The sequence below is a fragment of the Channa argus genome, chromosome 9, assembly GCF_033026475.1.
Source record: "Channa argus isolate prfri chromosome 9, Channa argus male v1.0, whole genome shotgun sequence".
In the NCBI taxonomy this organism is placed as follows: domain Eukaryota; kingdom Metazoa; phylum Chordata; class Actinopteri; order Anabantiformes; family Channidae; genus Channa; species Channa argus.
In genome coordinates, this window is record NC_090205.1 from 16161535 (window position 1) to 16184954 (window position 23420).

The 23420-nt window shown below is 40.5% G+C and overlaps 1 protein-coding gene across 7 annotated transcripts in view; it reads right to left on the reverse strand.

Moving 5' to 3' along the window:
- The window catches only part of pkp4 (plakophilin 4), a 74388-nt gene that overhangs the window by 1253 nt on the left and 49715 nt on the right, over positions 1-23420 (reverse strand). For all 7 annotated transcript variants that reach the window (XM_067514909.1, XM_067514906.1, XM_067514907.1 and 4 more), the window contains 14 exons: positions 19917-20087; positions 17206-17395; positions 16386-16518; positions 14174-14387; positions 8126-8309; positions 7191-7308; positions 6355-6546; positions 6061-6234; positions 5663-5813; positions 4291-4483; positions 2601-2685; positions 2185-2302; positions 1927-2067; positions 1068-1132 (listed from right to left, as the gene is read on the reverse strand). In XM_067514909.1, coding sequence (XP_067371010.1) covers positions 1068-1132; positions 1927-2067; positions 2185-2302; positions 2601-2685; positions 4291-4483; positions 5663-5813; positions 6061-6234; positions 6355-6546; positions 7191-7308; positions 8126-8309; positions 14174-14387; positions 16386-16518; positions 17206-17395; positions 19917-20087 — 2129 coding nt within the window. The remainder of the gene's footprint in view (positions 1-1067; positions 1133-1926; positions 2068-2184; positions 2303-2600; positions 2686-4290; positions 4484-5662; positions 5814-6060; positions 6235-6354; positions 6547-7190; positions 7309-8125; positions 8310-14173; positions 14388-16385; positions 16519-17205; positions 17396-19916; positions 20088-23420) is intronic.

The following is a 23420-nucleotide window of genomic DNA, read 5'->3' on the forward strand; positions in this document are numbered from 1 at the left end:
CATGACTGCACTGTAAATGTGAAGCTACACTCAGCTGGTTAGCAATTGGTATGGGGAAGGAGACCAGAAGCCTGGTTCTGGCTAAAGGTAGCAAAGTCTTCTTTTTGATACACTGAAAGTGAAATCTTCAATCAATCAAATTGAGTTCAACAAGAAAGCAAATAAGCAGCAATGTGTTTCCCAATATGTCAAACTTTACCTATTAGTAAAGATCTCACTTGATGGTAATAAAAAATAAAACATTTAAAGGTATGGCAACAGATTTTGCAAAAAGGCACTTTTTATCTGGTTAGGGATGATTTTGGCCAAAATGTCTGTGGCCACAAACAGAAAACTGCTACAAGGTAAGAGGAACAAATTCAGAAAATGTACAAATCAGAAAAAAAATAGGATAAAAACTGCCTTCACACATTAATTTGTCTAAATATCAAGGGATGAAAGAGACCCCCCCCATCCCCCAAAAAACAATCTCCTCCCTCTTGCCTGCTGCTCACTGAGCCCATTGTATAAATAGGCCCACATGGATGTGTCCCATACTGACAGGTGCCTGAGATGCACCCAGACTATCCCAATCACAGCAGTCACATTCACTCTCACTCAGACAATAGATGAGGCGCTGGGTTATTGCCAGCATCGGCATTTATCTGTGTTAGTCAGTCTCTTTGTGTTATTCAAGTGGAGTGGAAGAGCTGCTCATTCTCGACTGGTTTATACAGCACAGAGGAGGGACCCCGAACAAGGGCCTTGTACTAAATCTATCAAACACTTCCTACAAAAAAAACATTGAGTTCCAAAGATGGGTTCAAACACCTACAGTTAGTCTGAACAAACAGCCCCAAAAGATCATCTAACTGATGAAAATGACACAAAAATTCGACAAATCTAATTGTCAAATATGCTTATTAGGTAATTTTCTGGCTGATATGAATGCAAATTTAATATTTCTGGTGTGCCGGTCGAGAAAATAAGCAAAGTGACACTATAAAAAAAAAAAAAAAGCTGATAATAAACTTTGTATTTAACTGCAGCCTTAGTGCAAAGTCTTTTTTCCATTATAAATGATTCACCTGTGTTCTTCTGGGCTCCTCTCTTGTGGGAGACGAGTAGTAATATGAAGAAGGTTTTCCAGACCCTGGGAAAAAAATAACTATGAAAAGACAGTTGCTGTACACTACATAACTTATGCAGGTTAACACCTCATTTCATATCAGTCCAAGAGTCTGAACATCCCTAGAGGGCAAATGTCTGTATCTATACAGAGCAGGATAAGGATGTACTAAGCTTTGCTGGTGAGAAATACCACCAAATAATAGAGCAGGCCTCTGCTGTTCTGTTGTTTACACACTCTGTGGGATGGGTACGGTCTTTGGCACTTTATGCAACCAGTGGAATTCTGAAACTCCATTTCCACTTTTCTATGCAGTACATCAACTGCTGGGGCTGTGGTTAATTTTTGTTTACTTTACCCTCCCCTTGCTCCCTCCAACAAGTGGCTGGCGGGAGCTTTTGTCTGGCTCTAGTATGTCTGGGTGCCCACTCGCTGTCCCCGTCTGCATGCTGCAACTTGTGCCCACTGACAATGGCACCATTGTAGGATGTGTGTAACCACCACTGGCTGGTTGCTCCACTCTACTACTGTGAAGATCATTTTTTTTTAGCAAAAAAGCAGCTTTGAGATCCTGTGAAATAAACTGACTGACTGACTGACTGCCTCAGGTTTGGCAGGATTTGGTGGAGATGATAAGAGAGGGCTGTCTTGGCAGGGAGATGAGACTGGCAATGGAATCTGCTTGGAGTGTTATGAGGAATAAAACAGATAACGCCCTGCACAGAAAGGACCAGAGGGCAGCCTGCAGTCTGGTGCAGATAGTGGATATGGTCTCAATTTTATATAGACATTTTTCAGAAGTGTGCATTGTTAAGTACCTGTATATTGTTTTTTATGTATACTGTTGTCCCCTTGGTAATTATAAAATTGCATAGTTGACTGTGCTCTCTGGTAATCTCTGACGTTGTCTCTATGCTCTTTGATGCCCAGCACTGCAGGAGACGATGTGGCACTGGCAGCTGTGAGGAGAAAAACACATGTCAAAATTAAATTCCTAAGGTTTTCCTGTTTCGCTGCAGCTCTCCATTTTCAGTCTGTGGCTGGGACTGTAGCTGACAAAAAAAAAAAAACCCTACCAGAGTGGTTGACTGGAGACATTTGAATGTTACTGGTGGGAAGAGTGGGCTGGGACTTGAACCTGTCTCGTTCAAGTGTTGACACTGGGGTTAGGAAATGGTTTTGGTTCCATCCATCCTGTGAGGAAGGCACAGAGGAAAATGTGGTGGTTTGAAAGACTGAAACAGTGCTGGTCGTTGTAAAACACGTGGTATCATTTAAATTCTCTCTTTGGTCACAGATAGAGCACCAAAAAAAAATGTCTGTGCTGTGTGGTCCAGTGTTGTTTTTGTGACAGCTAAAATCTAGACATTGGGCAATTGTAAGACAAATATGCAGTTTCTCTTACAGTTAAACTAGCCCTCATATTGAAAACATGTCATTCACTCATGGTGCACAGAAGAGATTAGACTGGTGACCGGTATCATGGGCTTACTTTTTTATAAATGGCACGCAGATCCCGGTACTGCCATAGCGTGTTCAGCACCTGAGCAGCTGCCTTAACCACCTTCATCGAGTACCTGGAAAACAGACAGACAAATAAACTTTGAGTATTCTTCAATCAGTTGAACCTCTTTTCAAATTCTATTGTAAATATTACACAACACCTTTACTGGCTGAAGAGAGAGTGTCCTCAGTGTGTTTTAACCTGGAACATTAGTGAATATATAGCAGGCTAGAAATAGCTGCTGCCATCATTCCACAGGGAAATAAAACCTCAATGCACACAAAACCACCTTCCCTGTAGCTATGGTTTCTCCTTCTCCAAGTATTTTACAATGGCACTTGAAAGTTTCTGAACCCTTTAAAATTTTCTCTATCTGCACAAATATGACCAAGTATAGATGAACGGAACCCACTCAAACAATTAAGACAAAAATATGGCCGGTGGTTATTTGCGGTGGAAAATGATCGGATCTTAAATAAATATTTGTGGGCTACAAATGCATGTGAACCCGTGCCTTCAGTCCTGTGTAACCCCATTTTGCAGAATAAACTCGAAATAAATGTTTCCATTAACTGTTAGGACCTGCACATTGGAGGGGTTTAAGCCCATCCTGGCTTCCTTACATGAATGTGTCAGGATTTTAACTTGCCTATTTAAAAGCATATCTCTTCTGCTTTAATCATTCAGGTTAGAACAACCTGTGTTTTTGGGGATGCTGTAATGTTTCCCTGTGCCATCACTGATGACGGGCTATCCTGGTCCAGAGGCAGCAAAGCAGGTCTAAATCATGATAGTGATTTGGAGGTCATGATACTGCTACAACCATCTTTCATAAATGGCATATTTCTAGTCTTAAATGCAGTGTTTGGTCATCATCAAACACAATGCTTCTCATTCTCAAGACAAAAGGTTCTACTTTGACCTCATTATTCCACAAAACATTCCTCTAGCACCCTTATTAAGGCTTATTACCTTGAGCAAACTTTAGATGGCAGCAATGTACTTTTTGGGAAGAAGTACCTACTGCCATGCACACCACTGTTGGTCAGTGTCCTCTTTGTGGAGGACTTTTGAATGTTGACACTAGTCACTGCAAGCTGGTCATCAACAAGTCTCTTCTAAGGTTCTAAGAAATCTCCTTTGGTCATGGCTTGATACAATCTTTAGTCTGTTTTGTCAAGATCAGACTTTGATAGTGAAGATTCAGATTACTCTTTCTTCAATAGGGCAGAGCCTCCCAAACTTACGTCATCCCATTGATTGAAACTCCGATTTCCCCTTTAAATGAACTAATAATCCTAGAGGTTCACATATTTTTGCCACACACAAGGACGAAGAAATAAATAAAAACATTTAATTTTGTTCTCAGCGTTCCATTAATTGTGCATGAAAATTAGATAACGTTTAAAGACCTACTTATGTAGAAAGATTCAAAAAGTTCTCAAGGGGTCCACAGACCACAAGGCCTCTCTCTGTAAGTGTGTTTGTGTAAAATTGTCCCACTGTTGAATCTCTAGGACAGTTTGTACAGCTCAGCCAGCCAACGACTTACAGCTGATGTTTGCGTGTGCATCTGAAGCACGTGCACATGTCAGCGAGTCAGATTTGTATGTATTAATTGTGTACTCTACACCTTCAAAAAAAAGTGTTTGGACAAATATGTGCTGTTGTAACACACCTGTCTCCTCTGCCCTTGGTGATGTTGACCAGCTTCTCGATGCCACCAGTGTCCGCCAAGGCCTTGGCGTTCTCCATATTTTTGCTTGTGACCTCGTGCAGAGTGCAACAGATGGCGGCCACGGTCTCGTCCGACAGTACAGTGGTGTTTCCCCCAGGGAGGCGGTTGACCAGGTCTCTCATTGCATATTTCCCTGAGAGGGAGGAGAAAAAAGTGACACATGCAGCTAATATGTTATAGCATACGGTTTAGCAGGTTCATGGAAATCAGAAACGTATACACAGAGAGGAGAGGGGGACGTTTAGGCGGACGCCTGTCTTTGCGACCCAAACTACATTATGTACTTTCTGTATTGTGAATAAAAATATACATTTTGCTGGTGAATGCAGTGAGGTAGGCAGTTTTCCTAAATGACATTCAATTATCATTGTAAGGGTGTCAGAGTGTGTGCATGCTGCTGTTAAAAAAAAAAAGTTTCCCCTATCTCTCCTTTAGCAGGGCATTCCAGCTAAATAACCTCAATACATGCAGCACAAACACTCTCTTACAGTCTCTTACAGCACTCTCACGCACGCACACACACACCATTTTACACACTGCAGCTTTTCCCTACCTATGCCCACAGGTGTAACCCCTGCCTTGCTGGATCTATAGCTCCTCATTAGTTCCACACAGAGGGAGAACATAAGAACTCGTCTCTCATTAATCCCGATGGGGAAAGGAGGCCAGATTGAGTTAAATGATTACAAAATGCCCTAACTGTATTTCAGATTTTGTTAAACAACATCCGTGCTGTCAGAAGGCTTATTATGCAAAGCACAAAAGTGTTTGGGATGTAACATATGTGTCAGTATGCCCACAGCTCCTCATATCATACAGTGCCTGTTTAGTAGCAGTATGTTATTTTTATTTTGGGGAGGGGGGGGGAATAAGGCAGTCGTCCATGGTCAGTGGTTCGATTCCCGGTTTGTTGAAGTGCCTTTAGGCAAGACACTGAACCCCAAGCTGCTCCCAGTGGGTCAGGCCATCTGTGTGTGACTGTGTCTGTCTGTGTGTGTGTGTGTGTGTGTGTGTGTGTGTGTGTGTGTGTGTGTGTGTGTGTGTGTGTGTGTGTGTGTGAGAGTGGATGAATGAGAAGCAACATTGTAAAGCACTTTGGATAAAAGTTCTATGTAAGTGGCTACTTACCATTTACCATTATTTATATGTGTTTATAATGCACGTCAGTACATTATGCAACTGTCTTGACTGCATTTTTAAATATAGCCAGTGCTAAACCCAATGAAAAGATGTTAATGTTTCACCACGAGCAGGAGATACTATGCACGGTTTAGGTGGACAAAGGTAAAAACAGTGGTTTGTGACTATTTACCTATAAGCTCCTTGTTCCTGACATCCAGTGCCATGTTTCTCAAAGCGGTGGCAACTGAACATACCACCCTGTCATTATCCATTCGCAGCAGCTCCACTAGGATGGGCAGTCCTTTCTCTTTACGCACCGCTGCACGAATGTATGCAGCAAACTGCACATAATAAAACAAACAAAAAACAAAAAAAAAAGCATTTAAACTCCACAGAGGAGGTAAGCACATGTGTGATTCCACATCTAAGACTGGCTTCTGCCTTGAATGGACACAGAGGTGGTGAGCTGTTAAATCCTTTTTAACTAGTGGAATAAATGCTTTTTCACATTTTACAGCGTACAGTATATAAAATCAACAGAATGTGTGTATTTTTGTGTGCACAAATACAAAGGCATTGGTACAGTACCTTCCAGTTGCCAGCTGACAGATTCTGAAGGGACCCAGCAGCACCCTCAAGAGTGGCAGGATTTGAGCTCTCAGCAAGCAGTGTCAAGTAAGGCTTAACTACTGCAGGATGCCATAGCATCTCTGCCCCCTTAGGTGACTTGGAGAAGCCGGGGATGGGTCCCACACCGTCCCACTGAACAAACAACAACAGTGTTTAGTTGGATACAGGTTCTAATGCAGACCTTTTAGATTGTACTGCACAATTCAGAACAAACAGATTATGTGGTTTCAATTAAAAAAACACCAGACTCACTGTGTCTTCCTGCAAGCTCTTTTTTTTCTTCTTTTTCTTTCTGGCCCAACAGCTGGAATCCACCTCTTTACTGGGTGACTCACTGCTCAGTAGGCCGTCCAGCTCTTGTCCCCCAGTCAGCCTTGATGGTGGCATCTCCAACTCCAGACGATATGACAGGTTCCTTAGAGTGCAAATACAGTTTTCCACAGTCTAATAGCAAGCAGAAGAAGAAAGGGTTTTGAGTAGTTAGTTATATCCGTGACTTTCTAAATCACCATGACAAAAGCTAATATAAAATAAACTCTTTACAGCGTGTTACAGTATATGAAGTCAATGTGTGGTCCACAGGCCTGCCTTTGCTGTGTTACAAATTAATTAGATATGGAACCTAACCTCTAACTAGAAAATAACTTAACCAGGGCAAATGGATTTAAGTCCACGCTGTTTGAGCTCTGTACAGTCTTTGCTTCACAGTGCATCAAGAGCGCATATGTTCGACAAAATTAGCAGGTTCTTAAGAGAGGTGATCTCCATGTTACAGATGAACCACTCGACTTTTCCAATGCACAGATGCATATCTGAAGGCTGTGATTTAACTTCTAGAACTACTATGGAAAAAAGATGATGTAGTGTATATCAATCAATAAGCTAGTCTACTGGATACTGAAAGTAAACATTTATAGGCTGTAAATGACAAAGCACGTGACAGCTGCTGCTGGAGGCTTTCAAGTTAAATTAGACACAGGCACTAAAATGATTTAAACAAGGTTAGTAGGATTTTTCCCCAAAGTGTCTTATCATGTAGCAGCATGTTTTCCTCTTGGGTAAGTGTGTGTGGGTGCCTCAGTGCATACCTTGCTGTCGAAGTCAGAGGCGTTTACACAGGCTTTGATTACATAGAGCAGTGAGTCAACCAGGCCCTCACAAGTGCGCATCTGTTTTCTAGCCTCCTCACCAGCTGAACTCAGGTTCCTTTCAAAAATAAATAAAAAAATAAATAATCACACACACACACACACACACAAACACACATAAATTAGGCCTTTGATGCATCTTTGCTCGACAAACAAATGAGCACACGCAAACACACAAAACGACAGCTCCGTGTGTCTGTGTGTGTGTGTGTGTCACTTGAATGTATAATGTGCGTCTTGCCATCCCCATACACCATCAATAATGCATGAAGTGTGTGTGGTCTGACTGAAGTAATTTGCGGAGTAAATAAGGAGCTAACTAAATGTGCTTGCACACACACACAACCATACCTCTGCATACAGTTGTGCAGAAGGACACACAAACACTCAGTTCAGCTGGCTGTCAACAATTAAAGGCTGAGCTCCACAGGCAGAATGATGTCTTTAAAGAAAAAAGCCCCAGGAAAGAAGCTGGGATTATTAAACCACCCCTGAGTGTAACAGTCTGTGAAATGATGATAGCATTAAAACAGAGACAAGGCAGGTCAAAATTCCATATATCTGATGAAAACATGCTAAGTCAATTACCAGTGTTAATGTTATTTTTGTTTGATATTAAAGCCACAACGTATGACAAAACACACACCCTTATGATAAAATTACCTTTGAAAATATGACTTTTCATTGTTCTCTAAAAATGATAAATTGTGTTTATTTTTGTGGTGGGTCGCTCTGGTGCTACGTTTACTTTAAAGACAACATTAACAAAGGTATTTACAGAGAAACCAGTAATGAGTCCATTCCGCATTAGTTGTAATAGCATCAAATGCCCACAGTGAGGAGCTAGTGCTAAGAGTGGTCATCAGGTGGTTCACCTTAGACAGCCAGTGGTGTTTCTCAGCACCAGGGAGGTGTGAAACTTCAGCTTGTGGTCGTCATCGAAGGTGGAGCTGCTCCATCCAGAGTGAGGGATGATCACAGTGTTGGTCAGAGTCGTTAAGGCGTCCCGAATGATTGTCATCTTGACGGCGTCACATGACGACAGGTTCCATAGCACCCCTGCCAACACACCAACATGCAAGCAAAGGCATTGAGAAACAGGCACGCGGACCCCCAGGAATATCTGCTGTCATATGCAGTTAGGATAACTCAACAGAGACCTCAACAACTTGTGCTTTTATTAGCTCAGTTGTTGATGTAGTGCCGATAAACAGACAAGCAGAGACAGACATGCACACTACAAGACCCATTGAAGGTAGTCCTCTTTAGAGATGAACCTCCACTAAAGTATCTTTAGTAACTTTATATATCCTCAAGGCGATGATTATTTGCTTGAAATGAGAAAAAATATACAAATAAAAGGTGGGGATCCATATGGTATATGCTCAGCAATTAGAGATGACAGAGAAAAATGTAAAGTTTTCCGAAATTTTGCCATCTTTCACTTAATTCAAATATGCATTTGGTAACCACTGATAATCATGGTCAGTACTAGCAGGCTTTGATGCAGCATCTGTCAAGGCTTAGCCAGTGTGTAGCATGTTTTTCTAATTAGAAGGCTCTTGCTGCTAGGCTTTGTACTAAGGCACAGGCAGACTTCTCTGGGGCACCACTAACCTCAGATGAGGCTAATGCTGCACGAGCTGCAGCCTGCAATGAAGATGCAGAATGAAGCATATAACTCTATACTCAAATATACTGCCACAACAAAACTCTTACGTGTAATCACAGTGTTAGTGTAACTGCTTCATGACTTATGATTATTGTCAACAATTTTGTGATTGTTTTTTTTTTGTCTTACATTGACTAAATATGACACGCTGTAACAGTATATCACATACACACAGAAACACACTATTAGAATCAACTGTGTGTTTTGCATGAAAGCACATGTAAAAAAATAATTACCTGATTTCTTTCTTGTAAATGGTCAATTTTCTTTCTTAACCTCACTGTTTATTTATTTATAACATGCTTTCCTTACTCCTGCTAAGTGAACCAATGCAGACCATAATAAGACTATAATATGGCCCAGGAGCCCAGTTCATGCACACTGCTGGCAAGAACCTATACAGAGAGAGACACATATGCCTGCCCAATAGTCTCTCTGCCAGTCATTTTACTTATCCTTAACAATACATCAAAGAGCTTTAAAGCCCATTAAAATCCTTTCATTATTTTTTTTTTTTTGACAAAATATCAAGGCAAAGCAGAGAACTAAATGAGAACTGGCTCTCGAACTTTAACATGCAGCAAGCACTTTTCTAGAAGCTTAGCAGCACTGCGTGTGGAGCTGCATGCCGAAACACTAGCATCAGGTGATTTAGCATCACTGCACTACTCAGGTAGTCTGATGCATTTCAATCGAATCCCTCTGTGGTGATTAAGCCCTGCCTCTTGTGCAAGCATGTTCAGGTTTTGCCTTTCTCATGAGCTTTGAAGTTCCACAGGAACTGCACTGAAATTTTTACCACAGATGCAGTAATAAGACAATTCTGACACTTGCTGACCAACTTTTCATTTTTAAATTATCTTTTGTTCATTAATGGTCTCCTTCTCAGGTAAGTTTCTCCGCACCTACTCTGAAGCCAGTTTGTATGAATGAAAAATATTGTACGAATTTATCGATCCGCGGCCTTCTGCATCCCAACCCAATGGTCTACCACTGATTCACAAGCCCCCCTAACTGCCATATAAATTAGAAACCTGTTTTTTGTCATTTAAAAGGGGATTAGCGGAAACCCTCTCTTAGGTAGATTTTCATATATGCATAACCTGGTTTCTACTTGCCTTTTTCCAAGAGAGGGTAGGGTGCTCATGACAAAAGGCTGCAGACAGTAATGGTGTGGATGCCTCCAGTGCGAGGCCTCCTCGTTTTCCATCTAAGTCTGACCAAAAGTGAATCTAACATAAAGTGCCCTGCAGAAGTATAGATCATTTGTTTTCTGCTTCATCTTTTTCCTTTTTATTCAGACAGTTCATAACGTGTAAACAAGCTGTTGTATCTGTCTGCTCATCAGTGCTGTCTATGTAAAGTTAAAGCAATCTGTAATTCCCTGCTTGCTGTGTCACTGCAGCTCGGACCCATTGAGACATGGACTCCACAAGACCTTGGAAGGTGTCCTCTGGTAGAGTATCTAGCACAAAGCTACATACTCTACTCTACTCCAGTAGCGCGATACTTCTACAATAAAGGGACATACTTGGTCTGCAACAATGCTTAGGTAAGTAGCATGGCCCAAGGAAAATCCATATTTCCCAGATATCACGTAATGCAAACTGGTGCTACCTCTTCCCTAGCTAAATGACAAACATCCACTTCACTGTTCACATGATGAAAAAGAAAACAAGATTTCTAAGATCAGGCTACTCTCTTCCATTGCAACATGGTCTAGTTCTGATGATCACAAGCTCATTGTAAGGAAATTCAGCAGTAATGTTGTAATGTAATGTAATGTATGGGCCCCACATGCAATAAGCTGCATTGTTCTGTCATTTTTCAGCAATTTGTGCTACAGTAGCTTTTCTGCGGGATCAGACAAGATGGTAAACTCTTTGCTCCCCACTTACATCAGAGAGCCTTCGGCACCCTGTTGCCAGTTCGTCTGTGTGCTTCTCACCACTGCATACTCAATGGACTGACTACCCATAGAGTATATCCCAGCCACTAAGATAATAGAAGTTATACACTTCACATGTCTGTAGTTTAAATGTTAGGCATAATCAGTAGTAAATCAGTAAATCCAAGGTAGAGAACAAACTTGATTCCAGATTTTAGACTGGTCCTGTGGGGGTGGCGGCATACAAGATAAATCATAAAAAGGCTTCAATAAGGTGTGACTGACAACATTGTCAGTGATGCAAGACCAATGGCAATACCATAAGTCATATCTGACAGTCAGAGGGAGCGTGTGTGTGTGTGTGTGTGTGTGTGTGTGTGTGTGTGTGTGTGTGTGTGTGTATAAGAGAGAGAGAGAGAGAGAGAGAGAGAGAGAGAGAGAGAGAGGGAGAGAGAGAGGGAGAGAGAAAGCGAAAGAGAGAGATAGTCCTAAATCTTGTGCTCTGAACTGGTTCCCTGTCCTAGCTTTAAAACACAGACGTAGCATCAACACTGTATTGACATCCAGCCGAAAAGCCAATGCAGAATTAAACTCCAGGAAACAGAAGGGTAGAGAATAAGAGTCTCAGAGACATGGTCAAACAAACTGAAAATAGGTAGAATGTCTCCAATAGAAACCCAAGCATTATTCCATAAACTAACTGAACTAAAATTTTGACAACAGTGTTGTTAAGTTGTGGAGATGTAATAGAGAGGATACAAAAGATCATAAAGAGTGTCAGTTGCAACTTTTTATTCTTTTTGTAAAATTAATTTATTCCTATTTTTAGGACTGCAGGAAAGAGAGGTCTTTAACAAACTAGTTAACTGAGGTCAGCTTCTTGTGTCAAAAGGCAAAATGAAAAAAAGGGAAAACTAGCACTGAGCTTTTAAGCTCAGTTATGTGCAGTTATCATTTTGATCATTTGATCTGGAGTCTTAACCTCTTTATTCTTCACTCTCACCCATAACAAAAACAGCAATTCATGCAATCACTTGATAAGCGGGTCTATGTGTGTTACTGCTACTCAGCTGACATTTTGTGTGAGCTGGAATTAGTCTAACTTTTTCAAACTGTTAAATGGGTAGAGTACTACATACATTTCCCAGGTTCCAAAAATGTGTTCATCATATATTATATGCATTATATATGACGTATTAAGTGCATGCCTGTCAAAATAATGCTCTATTAAAGGTGAGGCTGTTTTTATCTAACATTCTTTGTGTAACAAGTAACTTTTGATAAACTCAGCTGGACAAAGTGCAACACAATGACTCACAAAAGCTCAAACACAATGATATCATGATTAAGCATATAAAAGAGTTTGCCAAAGTTAAGGCAAGATACGGTAAACTGTCACATATAACATAGGACCTGGCTTTGTGCATGTGTATGGCTATGTGTGTATATGCAAGTGCCACTTTCAGGTGTTCCTGGATGTGGACTTAATGACAGTACTGCTGGCTTGACCTATTGAACTTAAGAGCTATTTAAGGACAGTGAAATAATCACAACAGCTGCAGAAAGATGAGGCAGGGTAGAAGACAGATCGTCTCCGGTGTTTCATCAACATGACCCCCGACCTGAGGCAAAAGGTGGCTTGTTCTTGCAGCTAGCCAAAAAGAAGCATTGCTGACAACCGGACCTCGGGGTGAGTCGAGACGGAGCCACTGACAGACACAATCAGAGCCCCGCAGCCCTAACAACTGGTTGCTTTCTTAATTACCTTCAACAACACAGCCCAAAAAGGTTTTATAATTCAAATTGCTAATGTTGCCCAAATAGTGCTTTGGAAGTAGAAGGGAGCCGTGGGTGAGTGAATCATTTCTGTCAGCTCCACCTAAAGATATGACCTGGGATACCTTTGTTATTCACCTGAAAGTTCTTCATGTGAATTGTTCCAATCAGCTGTAATTAACCAGAGGCAATGCAGCAGTATTGACCTTTTCTAATTGCTCCCCATTCTGCGGCCAGTGTTACTAATTAGCAACCAGCAGGCTCCCTTACTAATGGATAAAAGCAAAAAAAAACAGAGGTCACATCAAAGCTGCTGAATCTGATTGGACAACACATGTCTGTACAAAAGTTTGAAATTTGAATGAAAGGTTTTATAAAGAGACATTGTAGTGGTTTTCAGCCATAAGCCAATGAGTACTTAACTGTGCTAAAACACCATCACAAGGATGAGCAGAGACAAGTTATGCTCTCAATCTCTTTGAAAACGCTTTTGGTTTCTCCGTAAGCATGTGATAAGCAAATATATTTACAGACAATACAGCAATGCTCTGGCTGTGCTCCCGGAGGAGTGCTGGACTGTAACCTGAAACCATGTTAGAGTGGGGGCTGAAGTTAAGCACAAACAGCTGACTCAACCAGCTGGGAGCCAAATGTCTTGACTTGCTTATTTCTGTAGTGCTCCACCCTTGTCCAAAACAACATGGATGTGTTCCATGATTACAGACAACACACAAATGCAAATGACCTGCAAACAGTGCAATGCAGAAAGAGGACGGCTAATAAACTTTAGACAGTGAAGGAGTTCAATCTCTCTGCAGCCACTTCATAAAAGACTCCTGCAGAAATGTGGTTTCATTACTTTGCATATCATATGCAGTACTGATGGCAGCATTACTACAGCATTACTACATTCATATTCATAGAACAGACTGTGGTAACAAATTAGAATTTAACAATTTAAACTGTTTAGTCAGAGCACTTCTGTATGATTTACCACTACATGCAAAAGCAGAAACCAAATTATTTCAGAAACCAAATTAAGTCAAGTAACATCAAGTCATTTTCTATGTAAAAATGCCAAAAAAAATCTCTGATTTTGATCCAGCCTCTTAAATGTGAGACTTTCATTTCTTGTTTTAATGGTAAATGGTCTGCACTTATATAGCGCTTTTCTACCTACTGGCACTCAAAGCGCTTTACAATGCTTCTCATTCACCCATTCGCACTCACAATCACACACACACTCATACAACGCTGGCCAACGCTTGCCAGGAGCAACTAAGTTGGGGTTCAGTGTCTTGCTCAAGGACACTTCGACATGTGACCAGAGGAGCCGGGGATTGACCCAAGAACTGTGAGATTGGGGGACAACCGCTCTACCTTCCGGCGGCACAGTTTAGTGTCCTTGTTCTAAATTCTCTGTGACTGTACGGACAAGTAATCACCAAAATACATTATTTGTAGATAAAAGAAAAGACATTTTGTATGTTCTAATATCATGCACATACAAATTGGTGGGGGTGGGGTGGGGGGGGATTTCACTACTAATCGCAGGTATGCACATATTATCTCCCTATGCTGACTTACCTGTGACAAGCTCCCGCACTTCTGCATCCACAGTCTTTCTCAGCAAGCGGAGGAGTGCTGGAATGCCTCCTGCATTTCTCACAGCTATCTTGTTGTCATCCATTGCTTTGCCATAAACAAGGTTCCTCAGAGCTCCACATGAGTTCTTCTGGACGTCAAGAACCTTGTGTTCAAGTAGGTCCACTAGATGTTTAATTCCTCCAAGTCGACACACCTTTCAACAGGGTGAATGAGATCACACACCATTACCAAACAGGAAGTGATTTCTCACTAATGGTTCCAGTTTGTACATGTCATGGACAGCAAAATTGTCCATTTATTCATGTAACAAGAGAATCTACAAACTGGTAATGTATTAAAAAGAGATTCAAATTATTTGGAAAAGTAATTCTAATCTATGTCAGTAAAAAAAGGCTTAAGCACAGGAGATAGTGGTTTGAAAGATTAAATTTACATTTTCTTCTGTAGAAAAGAGTAAAGCTTTCTGCTTTTCATTGCATAGTGTGAATCATTTTTATATGTTGACATTTGGCATCTGAGAATATAAAATACATTCCTCACATTTAGTGTCTTAATGCTCTACCTGGGGCTTTCTATCAAAACTCAACTTCTTGCATTAATATGCATAATATTAAAAAGGACAAGCTTGACCTTTAATGTCTGAGGAAGAAAAAGGTGGAGCGTTACATTCCTGTGTATCTATTTAGTTTTCAAAACTCTTGTTATATGGAATAAATGTTTTTCATTGACTGTTGGAATGAATGGCAAGACCCGTAGAGATTTAATCTCTACAGGTCTCTTTAAGCCCCTTCAACATGTGCTGACACCTCCAGAGGTGGTACAAGTTCCCTGTGAAATTGTGAAAGTCCAAAGGGAGTCTGCAGAATGACTGCATAGTTAGAAGAATACCAGAATTTGGCATTTTCTAAATAAGCGGTCAAGTGCAAGCTGAAAAAAGCAGGAATTGAGCAATGTGATGATTTAATTGTAAGTCTAACACACAGTAGTATAGCATGCTTGCATGCTTACACTTAATACACTTAATTTGCTCTAAACACTTACAACAGCAGAGGAGGATGAAAATGTAATTAGCTTTGCAGGTATTTGCTCATAAAATAATGTACTAGATGGGATGAGATGCAAACATTATTATGACACTAGAGGAAAAATAAACTTGTACAATTCTGACAATCAAGTATATATGCAAAATTACAGCATATACAACTCAATAGCACCTAAGCTATGTCACTTAATTCTGAAAGCAGGGACTGAAGCACTGACATTGTTATCTTTAAGGCAGAGTTAGATTTTGAATTTTACATGAAAATTACTGTCACCTAAAACATTGTGCTTTTGTTTTGATAGCACTGGCCATCAGTCTTGTAGCATTTGATGAGGCTGCGTCACCAAATTAATTGCTGACATCTTTTAGAGAGAGACAAGAAGTCTATAATTAGACTCTAGCCAAACAATTTACCAGATACATCTTTAACAGGAGTTAAAACCAAAATGAGTTGTAATGTTGACAACAGCAATTAGAATACATTGAAGTTTTAAGTTGTAATTTTAATTGTCTGCCTTTGTTTTCTCTTCCAAACAAAAATATATCTCACTTAAGGACAATTTTAAGCAATGTTGCTGGATTAGGGAGGAAATTAAATGCCTGAACCTTCAGAAATTACAGTGTCTATAGAAAGTTCTGAAGTTCTCTGAACTTCGTATCTTTCCTGTCAAAGTGAAAACATATCTCTAACATGTTTACTCACGGTCCACATGCAAACTGACCTTTTTTTTTAATTTTAAACAAACAAAGGAAAATTGTAGCATCTAGATCAATAAAACTGACCATAGTCCTAATGCTGCAATTGCTGCTTAGGGTGCATTTATTAAATACTGACTTAAAGGGGGGAAATAATTATGCAATCAATGATTCTCGGGGTTTCGCTTTTTAGATTTAGATCTATTAAAGTTTTTGTTTTACTTTAAGGGACTGAATACTTTTTATAGGTGCTGTAAAAATTTGAATTAAAAAAAAAAAGGTTCGAAAAAAGGGTTCGAATCCCACCACACCAGATATGGCCTTACCCACTGAGATACAAAAAATGGGAGGGTTGCAGAAGGAAGGGCATCCGGCAGTAAAAAAAACAAAACAACTTGTCTGGGACAAGCTGAAAGCCACTGATCTTTATGGGTTCAGTGATACAATCCCTACCTCAGTCTTGATTCGATTATCTCCGAAGCACAGGTGCTGCAGGTAGGCAGCTGCATTGGCCTGCACTGAGGGGAAGTGGTGCTGGAGCATGTGAATCACCTCTGTTAGCTCTGGGTCACGCCACGCAAACTCCCTGGAAATAATAGCAACAGAGGAATAAAATTTTTTTAATAATTTTGCACTTAAAACTGTATTTATAATTTTTTTAAACACCCAGGATTCAATAAAAAAATCTCTGCTGTACATGCATAACTGTGTTACTAATGATTTTATGAGTTTTACCTTGATACAAAAAAAAGAGAGATATGGAGACAGCAGCAACATACATCTACTTAACAAACAGTGACAATAAGACTCGTGGTGGCTTGAAATGCTATTACCCCACTGACTGAATTATGTGTGGCAAGAGCCCAGTATTTAAAGAAAGATTTCACTAGACGAGAATAATGGTTAATCTATTGCACTTCCAGTTTGGCCTCTGGTCACACTGCAGCCACATATGCAGGTGTAAACAAAGCTCCTAATGTGCAAGATCAGGGTTTTGCTGCTGGGGTCAACCCACACCACATGCCTTTACAAAAAGAGTAGGTGCAGCACTTCAATGTATGTGAGAATCCAGGCATAGTAGAACCTGAGCTGAGTGTAACTACCCAGAGGACTCACAAAGTAGTAAGAGGACGCTGGTGTTGACCTGCAGAACAGGGGTGCATTGTAAGAATGATAATCTTTTTGGTTCCCATGAGACTACACTTACTAGTGACTAACTATATTAATATATATACACAGGCACAAGATTTTAAAAAGTGCAAGCTTTTCTTACCTTGGATCCTTTTGAATACTGTCTATAGATGGTGAGCGAGTAGCACCGTCATCCATGACGACAGCCTGGTGATTGTACTGTGCTGAGCGATAAGGATCAGCATAAGTGGCGGCTGTGCTAAGAGCATAGTTGTTTCTTTGGTAGGTCATGGCACTGCGCTGGCTGGATGTCCGTTGAAGACTCCCCACACCTGATGGGCAAATAAAAAAATTCAGAAAGTTTAAAGACATACACACACGCGCGCGCACGCACACACAAACACACACACACACACACACACACAGAAGCTGACAAAGCCATGTTAGTGGAGATTAGCAATGTTCAGACCTTTTCACTTCAACTTGAAGCTTTGCACATTGGTGGAATATAACTTTAGCTGACAGGACAAACATGCACCTGCAACTCAGCAAGTTCTCAAATGTGGAACCAATTTATGACGAGGATAAAACACAGCTCCCACAGCTCCACAAAGTACATATCTTCTTCTTCAAAGGGTTGGTTGTCTGCAGTTCTGTTTTTACAAGATTGTATTTAGCCAGAGGGATCCTGCTGGTTTTCAAAGAGGACAGGGGGACTCAGCCTGCTCGATGATCCATAAATCCTTTCTTCAACACGTTCTTGCTCCTTTGTGCCTCTGTGTTGTTGGACTAACTGTGCTAAACACAGTTAAAAAGCAATGGTAAATCATGACCGGCTCCAAAAACAATTACTAGTAAAGCGGAAGCATCACAAACACAAACATGCAGAGAAGTTATCCTTCCAGGCAAGGTCCAATACTCAGCCTGCCAGCATCTTGCTTCAGTCATTTTTCCTCTTTTCATTCGCTCCGAATTATATTATGACCTAGTTTTTAACACAATGGGTCACAAACACAGACCTGCATAAACAAGCTGGTTCTGCTTCTCACCAGGGCCACGTGCCATCTGACAGCATGACTGCTGTGCTGGTCAGATCCCTATCAGCCCTCCAGTAGGACTTGGCATGTGCATGCTCAAACTCCCTCCTACCAGGAACCAAGACGTCAACTTGTGGGGCTGCTCCAAAAACACAATTTCTCACATCAGTGCACTTCTATGTTGGGCATCAGTGCTACTCTTGCAATATTATTATCTAACAAAATGTAACTGGACAGAGCAAAAGACACTGAAAAAAAATTATAAACAGCAAAGTTAAGCTTTGCAATTTCAGCAAGACTATCAGGATTCCATTACTTGCCAAGGATCAATATTTCTATTTATCATAGAAATCATCAAATTTAAACAATGTCAAAGATAGCAAGGGAAGCTGGTGGAGGGAGATGCTCAGACTCAAATTTATTTTCAGCCTATATAACAAAAATACAGGATCAAATTGGATTTTATAATGAGGTACCTCTTACAAAGACCCCATATTGAACATTCCCTTCAGCCCTGCCCGCACCTTCTCTCAATACAGCTGGATACAGCTGGCACGAACAAATGTCCATTGGGCTTTTTCACAGCATCAATAGCATTTATTAGAGAACTTATGGCTCTAAGCAGATCTCCAGTGTGCAAAGCACAAAGCTGAATGGTGTGTGTGCGCCAGCAAAAACTAAGCACGTGTATTTCAGGCAGGAGGGGAGGAATGATGACGAGAATGCCAACATCTAGAGTGCTGGAAGAGCACAGATTTGGGTAACCATGTTGTCCCTTGGCCCCTTCATCCTTCTTCTCATTCTCAGAGTGACACCTGGGTAATGGACTCCTTTGTGGCAGGATGACATATCAGTACCTGCCTATTAACTCATGTCTCACCTTTTCTGTCTGACAGTGGAGGGAGGAAGGGAAGGGGGCAGGGAATGAGTCTGACAGAGAGAAAAGAAAAATAGAAAGCAACAGAGACAAGCAAGACATAGTGCTAATAGGCCAGATTGACAGAGAAATGGTATTGCTCAAGGAAGACAGTACACCAGAGTCAAGAGCCCCAATTCAATGGATGAGACAGAGGTCTGAAAACAAAAGAGCAAAAAAACAAAATCTTATAAGTGAAAAGGTGCTTTGAAAAGTGCTTTTCATGACCTGCACAACTCCATTATGTGAAGAGACAACGCAAGCATTAAAGAGAGGAAACCAAATGGAGTGTTCTGGGATGACTACATTTCTTACACTACAGGGAATTACCAAAAAGAATTACCAAACTGTACATCAACTTATTAACCATTATATATGAAATCTGTCCTCCTTCCTAAGAAGACAAATGCTTGAATTGTCTGAAGGATTAGGAGTGAGAAAAAGGGTGTCTTTATGACATTTATCACTCACTGCCATTGTAGTCATTTTATTATATTTTTTTACAACATGCTGTTACCCACAGTACAAGTTTTCTATCATGTTGTACCTCCTGTGTGTGCTGATCACACACTGAAGTCCAGCGGAATTTAACTCGTGAGGACACCTCTCCCTCGGGCAATCTCCTGCTGTGCATTACATACGTAAAATGCAATTTCAGACAATGTCTAAGGCTGATTTCTCATGACGTTATCCACGGTCCATGTGTGAAAAAGGCTAGACAGTGCAAAGTTTAAGGTAATGACTGCACAAGAAACTTTAATATCTGTCCCAACTGGTGCCGAAATTCCTCTAAGGCAATAAAAGGAGTCTTAGATATAGTGCAATTTGTGTGTGGTTTATCATTGTCCATACATTGGTTCTTTTGTATGGGTTTCAGCATACGAATATTATGAAACCAACCTGACGCGCTCCTGTAGAGGGTGCCCTGCTGGGTGTGACTGGGGCTGCGGTACAACGGACCCTGGAACGTCCTTTCCTCGTATATTGGTGTGATGTGGCGGTCTGGAGACATGGCAGACCTTAAGTCCTGACCCAGTTGGCTGTGTTGACTGGCATAGGAGCTCCGTATTCCTGTAGTTGTAGAAAGGTGGTTAGTAGATATATTAGTTGCAGTCTTTGTTTTTTATTTTCTCTGTGTTCTAAGCTAATTTCTATTTATTTTGACAAGTTGTGAAAAATCTTTTTTAGGCGAGATGATACTTGCCTAATAATGAACATGTCCCCAATAATTTTTGTCAAATTAATCCCTGTTTAGCATGTTAATAGTCCACACTGCATTACCATACAACAATACAGCAATCCTTACAAAAATAAAACGAGTGATGTCCACCTTGGCAGGTGTCTAGTTTGTTAGTTATTTTCATATTGCAATATGAAAACTTAAAAACCTGGGATCCTCAATTTTAGTTAGAAATAGACATTTGTATGCTCGGAAAAGCAGCGTATTGCTACCAACTGTGCAGGCTTTTGCGATACCATACAGAAAAAATACCCAAATATAAAGCCGACCACATTCATTCTGTGGCACTGCACACAATAGCCAAATACAAACCATTTGCCTCTATTAAAACTATAACTAGACACTGCTAGTAGTAATAGTAGTAGGGACAAATCAGAAGACTTTCAAAGACTAGACAGTTCACACTTGAATACCATTTCCACTAACTGTCACAGATTTCTCTGACAGTGTGGAAAGAATGCACACCTAACAAATGGCCGTTCTAAGGTAGACAAACCCGCAGTATCTGCATTGGGACATCCGTAGCTTTTAGGGTTATGGTTCTTTTATTCTTGTAATTCGGGAGTTAATGTACAATCCACGAACACTTTTACCTCCATATCTAGTTAAAAGAATGATTTGAACTGGGGATTTGAACTCTAGCTGTGAGATGGCGATGCTAACCACCCCACCACAATACTGCCCAACAAACAACTGTTCAAAGTCTGTGGTGTAGTCTCAAGTACACCACACTTTTATTTGGAAAACAAAAGCATGGGAAGGTAGAAAGAAACCAGTGCTTACATTTGATAAATGTTTTTTAAAAACCCAACTAAAATCTAGCAAAACATATCTAATGCTTATTTCCATTATCCTATTATGTTGCATAAGACCCATAAACGACAAGGAAGGATGGTTCAACTGCTCTACTCCCTCTGATGCACACATACACTTTACAAAGACTGCAGCCAATGGTCAAATGGCTGCTAACATCCACTAATGGTCTGTGCCTGGTTGTGGGGAAATAACAATAAAGTGGACTGTATTTGTAGAAGAACACAACTTAGACAGTGTAAATCTAATTAAACAGTCTTGTTATATGCTTTTCATACAAATTCAGAACATACACAATGCATGGGAATGGTCAGAGCAGACGTTAAATGTATGGTACAGAAAGCGGCCTGAGCCTCTATAATGGGGAAAATGCTAACCTGGCAGGGGTGAGGGTAAAAAAACACTCAGGTGAGTGTTGCAATTAAAAGTCCCTTCCAGACAGGTCACAACAGGCTGTGGGGGCAGCATGAAGAAGCACATTTTGTCTGACTCAGACGTAGTCCAGATGCAAAACCATAATGGAATAACAGCAATACTGACCTGAGTTCCTATGTAACACTGAGTTTAAACTTTAAATCTACAATACAGATTTTTATAAAATGCCAAAAAAGAATCTAATGTAATTTATTTCCATTCTTCACATGTAGTGAAAAAGTCTAACCCACCAGTGCAGTCACCTCGGGGTTGATTACAGATAGCTGTATAGTCAGCTCAGTCAAGTGTTCCTAAAAGCACACTTATCTGTGACCGTGTGAACATTCTGTGCCGTATTCCCCCTATTGAAGTCTACTGCCGACAAGATGAAGAGAAAACACCATTTTCAGATCAAGAGTACGGCTAGGAGAGAAAAGAACTGCAGTTCATAGGGCATTTCAGACAACAGGCAGAAATTGCAATACATGAAATGAATGAAAAATACCCAATTAATTTGGTTATTACTGGGCAGGACATGGATAATATTCTGCATAATTTATATAAACATAACTGAAAGCTAATGCTAGAAAATGAAGTACAATTATGACATGACTTTATTCAGCCAATTGCTGAATATGTTATTGTTATATGACAAAAACCTTTTTATTGAAAGGTACAATATTGGACAAAAGAGATGTTCTGAACCACTACAATCTCTATCTGGGCTTTTTTGAAAATATTGGTATTGGCCAAAATAAACCTGATCCAATTTTGATACTGTGCCCTGCACTCGAGTTCATTAAGGCTCTGGGTGCAGGACAACTGAGCTGTAAGATCCCTGAACGTTTCACCACTCACAGTACATCAAGGTAGCAACACACCAACATACAACAAAAAGAAGAAATATCTGATTTCTGGGAACCGTTTTTGAAATGTGCACATCAAAGAGGAGCACTATGATCATTTTTGTGCTCAAAAGTCTTAGAGTGTTTTAGAGATTAGAGCTACATTACTACCTACTAAATATGAAAAAAGCTATGATTGACATGGGGCTGTCAAGCTTGGGGAGCAGGGCATACCCATACTGCAGCTGGTTGTTCACAAGAAGATCAAATGCTTGAAGCACTTCATTAAGACTGTGATTCCGCAATAAATTAAGTTAATCTACAAATAACATTTAAGTATGTCAGATGTCAGATACATATTTAATGAACATTTGCTGAATACAAGTCGTTGGTATTGGCCGATACCTATTACTAAAGATATCAAATCAGTATCAGATGACAAAAAAGCTGGATGGGGACAAGTTCTGAAGATGGCATGAATGGGCTATGGAGATTGTTCTCATTTAAAGATAATGAATGCATATGGAACAGTTGCAAAGCAAAGTAGAAAACTACGTGGATACAGAGATTGCGAGTTCATCTACATTACTGTAAAACAAACCCACACATTAAGCAAATGAAATGCCCATGTTTGTCTTAAACCTCACATCAATCAAGCTCACTTAACTGTGAACTCCAGTGGACCAGTATACAGTTGGCAACTAACTGCTCATTGCACATTTCGCGAGTCTCTAGACATCACTTGGGTCTTCTCCAGCTGCATGAGCTGAGGTGCAGACTGCTGCTACGCACAAGTTCTCCCAAGCAGAACCAGCTAAATGAGGGATTCTTGTCACAGTTTGAGACAGAGGAAATTAATAAATAAGCATGTTCGCCTCATGTGGGAGAAGATAACTTCTTGGAGCAATGCAATGGAAGATTTTAGATGTAGGTAGCAACGCTAGACTGAGGATGACCTCTGAAGCCCAAAGTCTTCAGCTGATAAGAAAGCAAACTTTGGGCAGACATCAGGTAGCTGGTACAGGACCCTGCTAACCTGTAGATGCGCAATGAACACATCAAATAATCATGTAACTAGATTAATGCCTTATG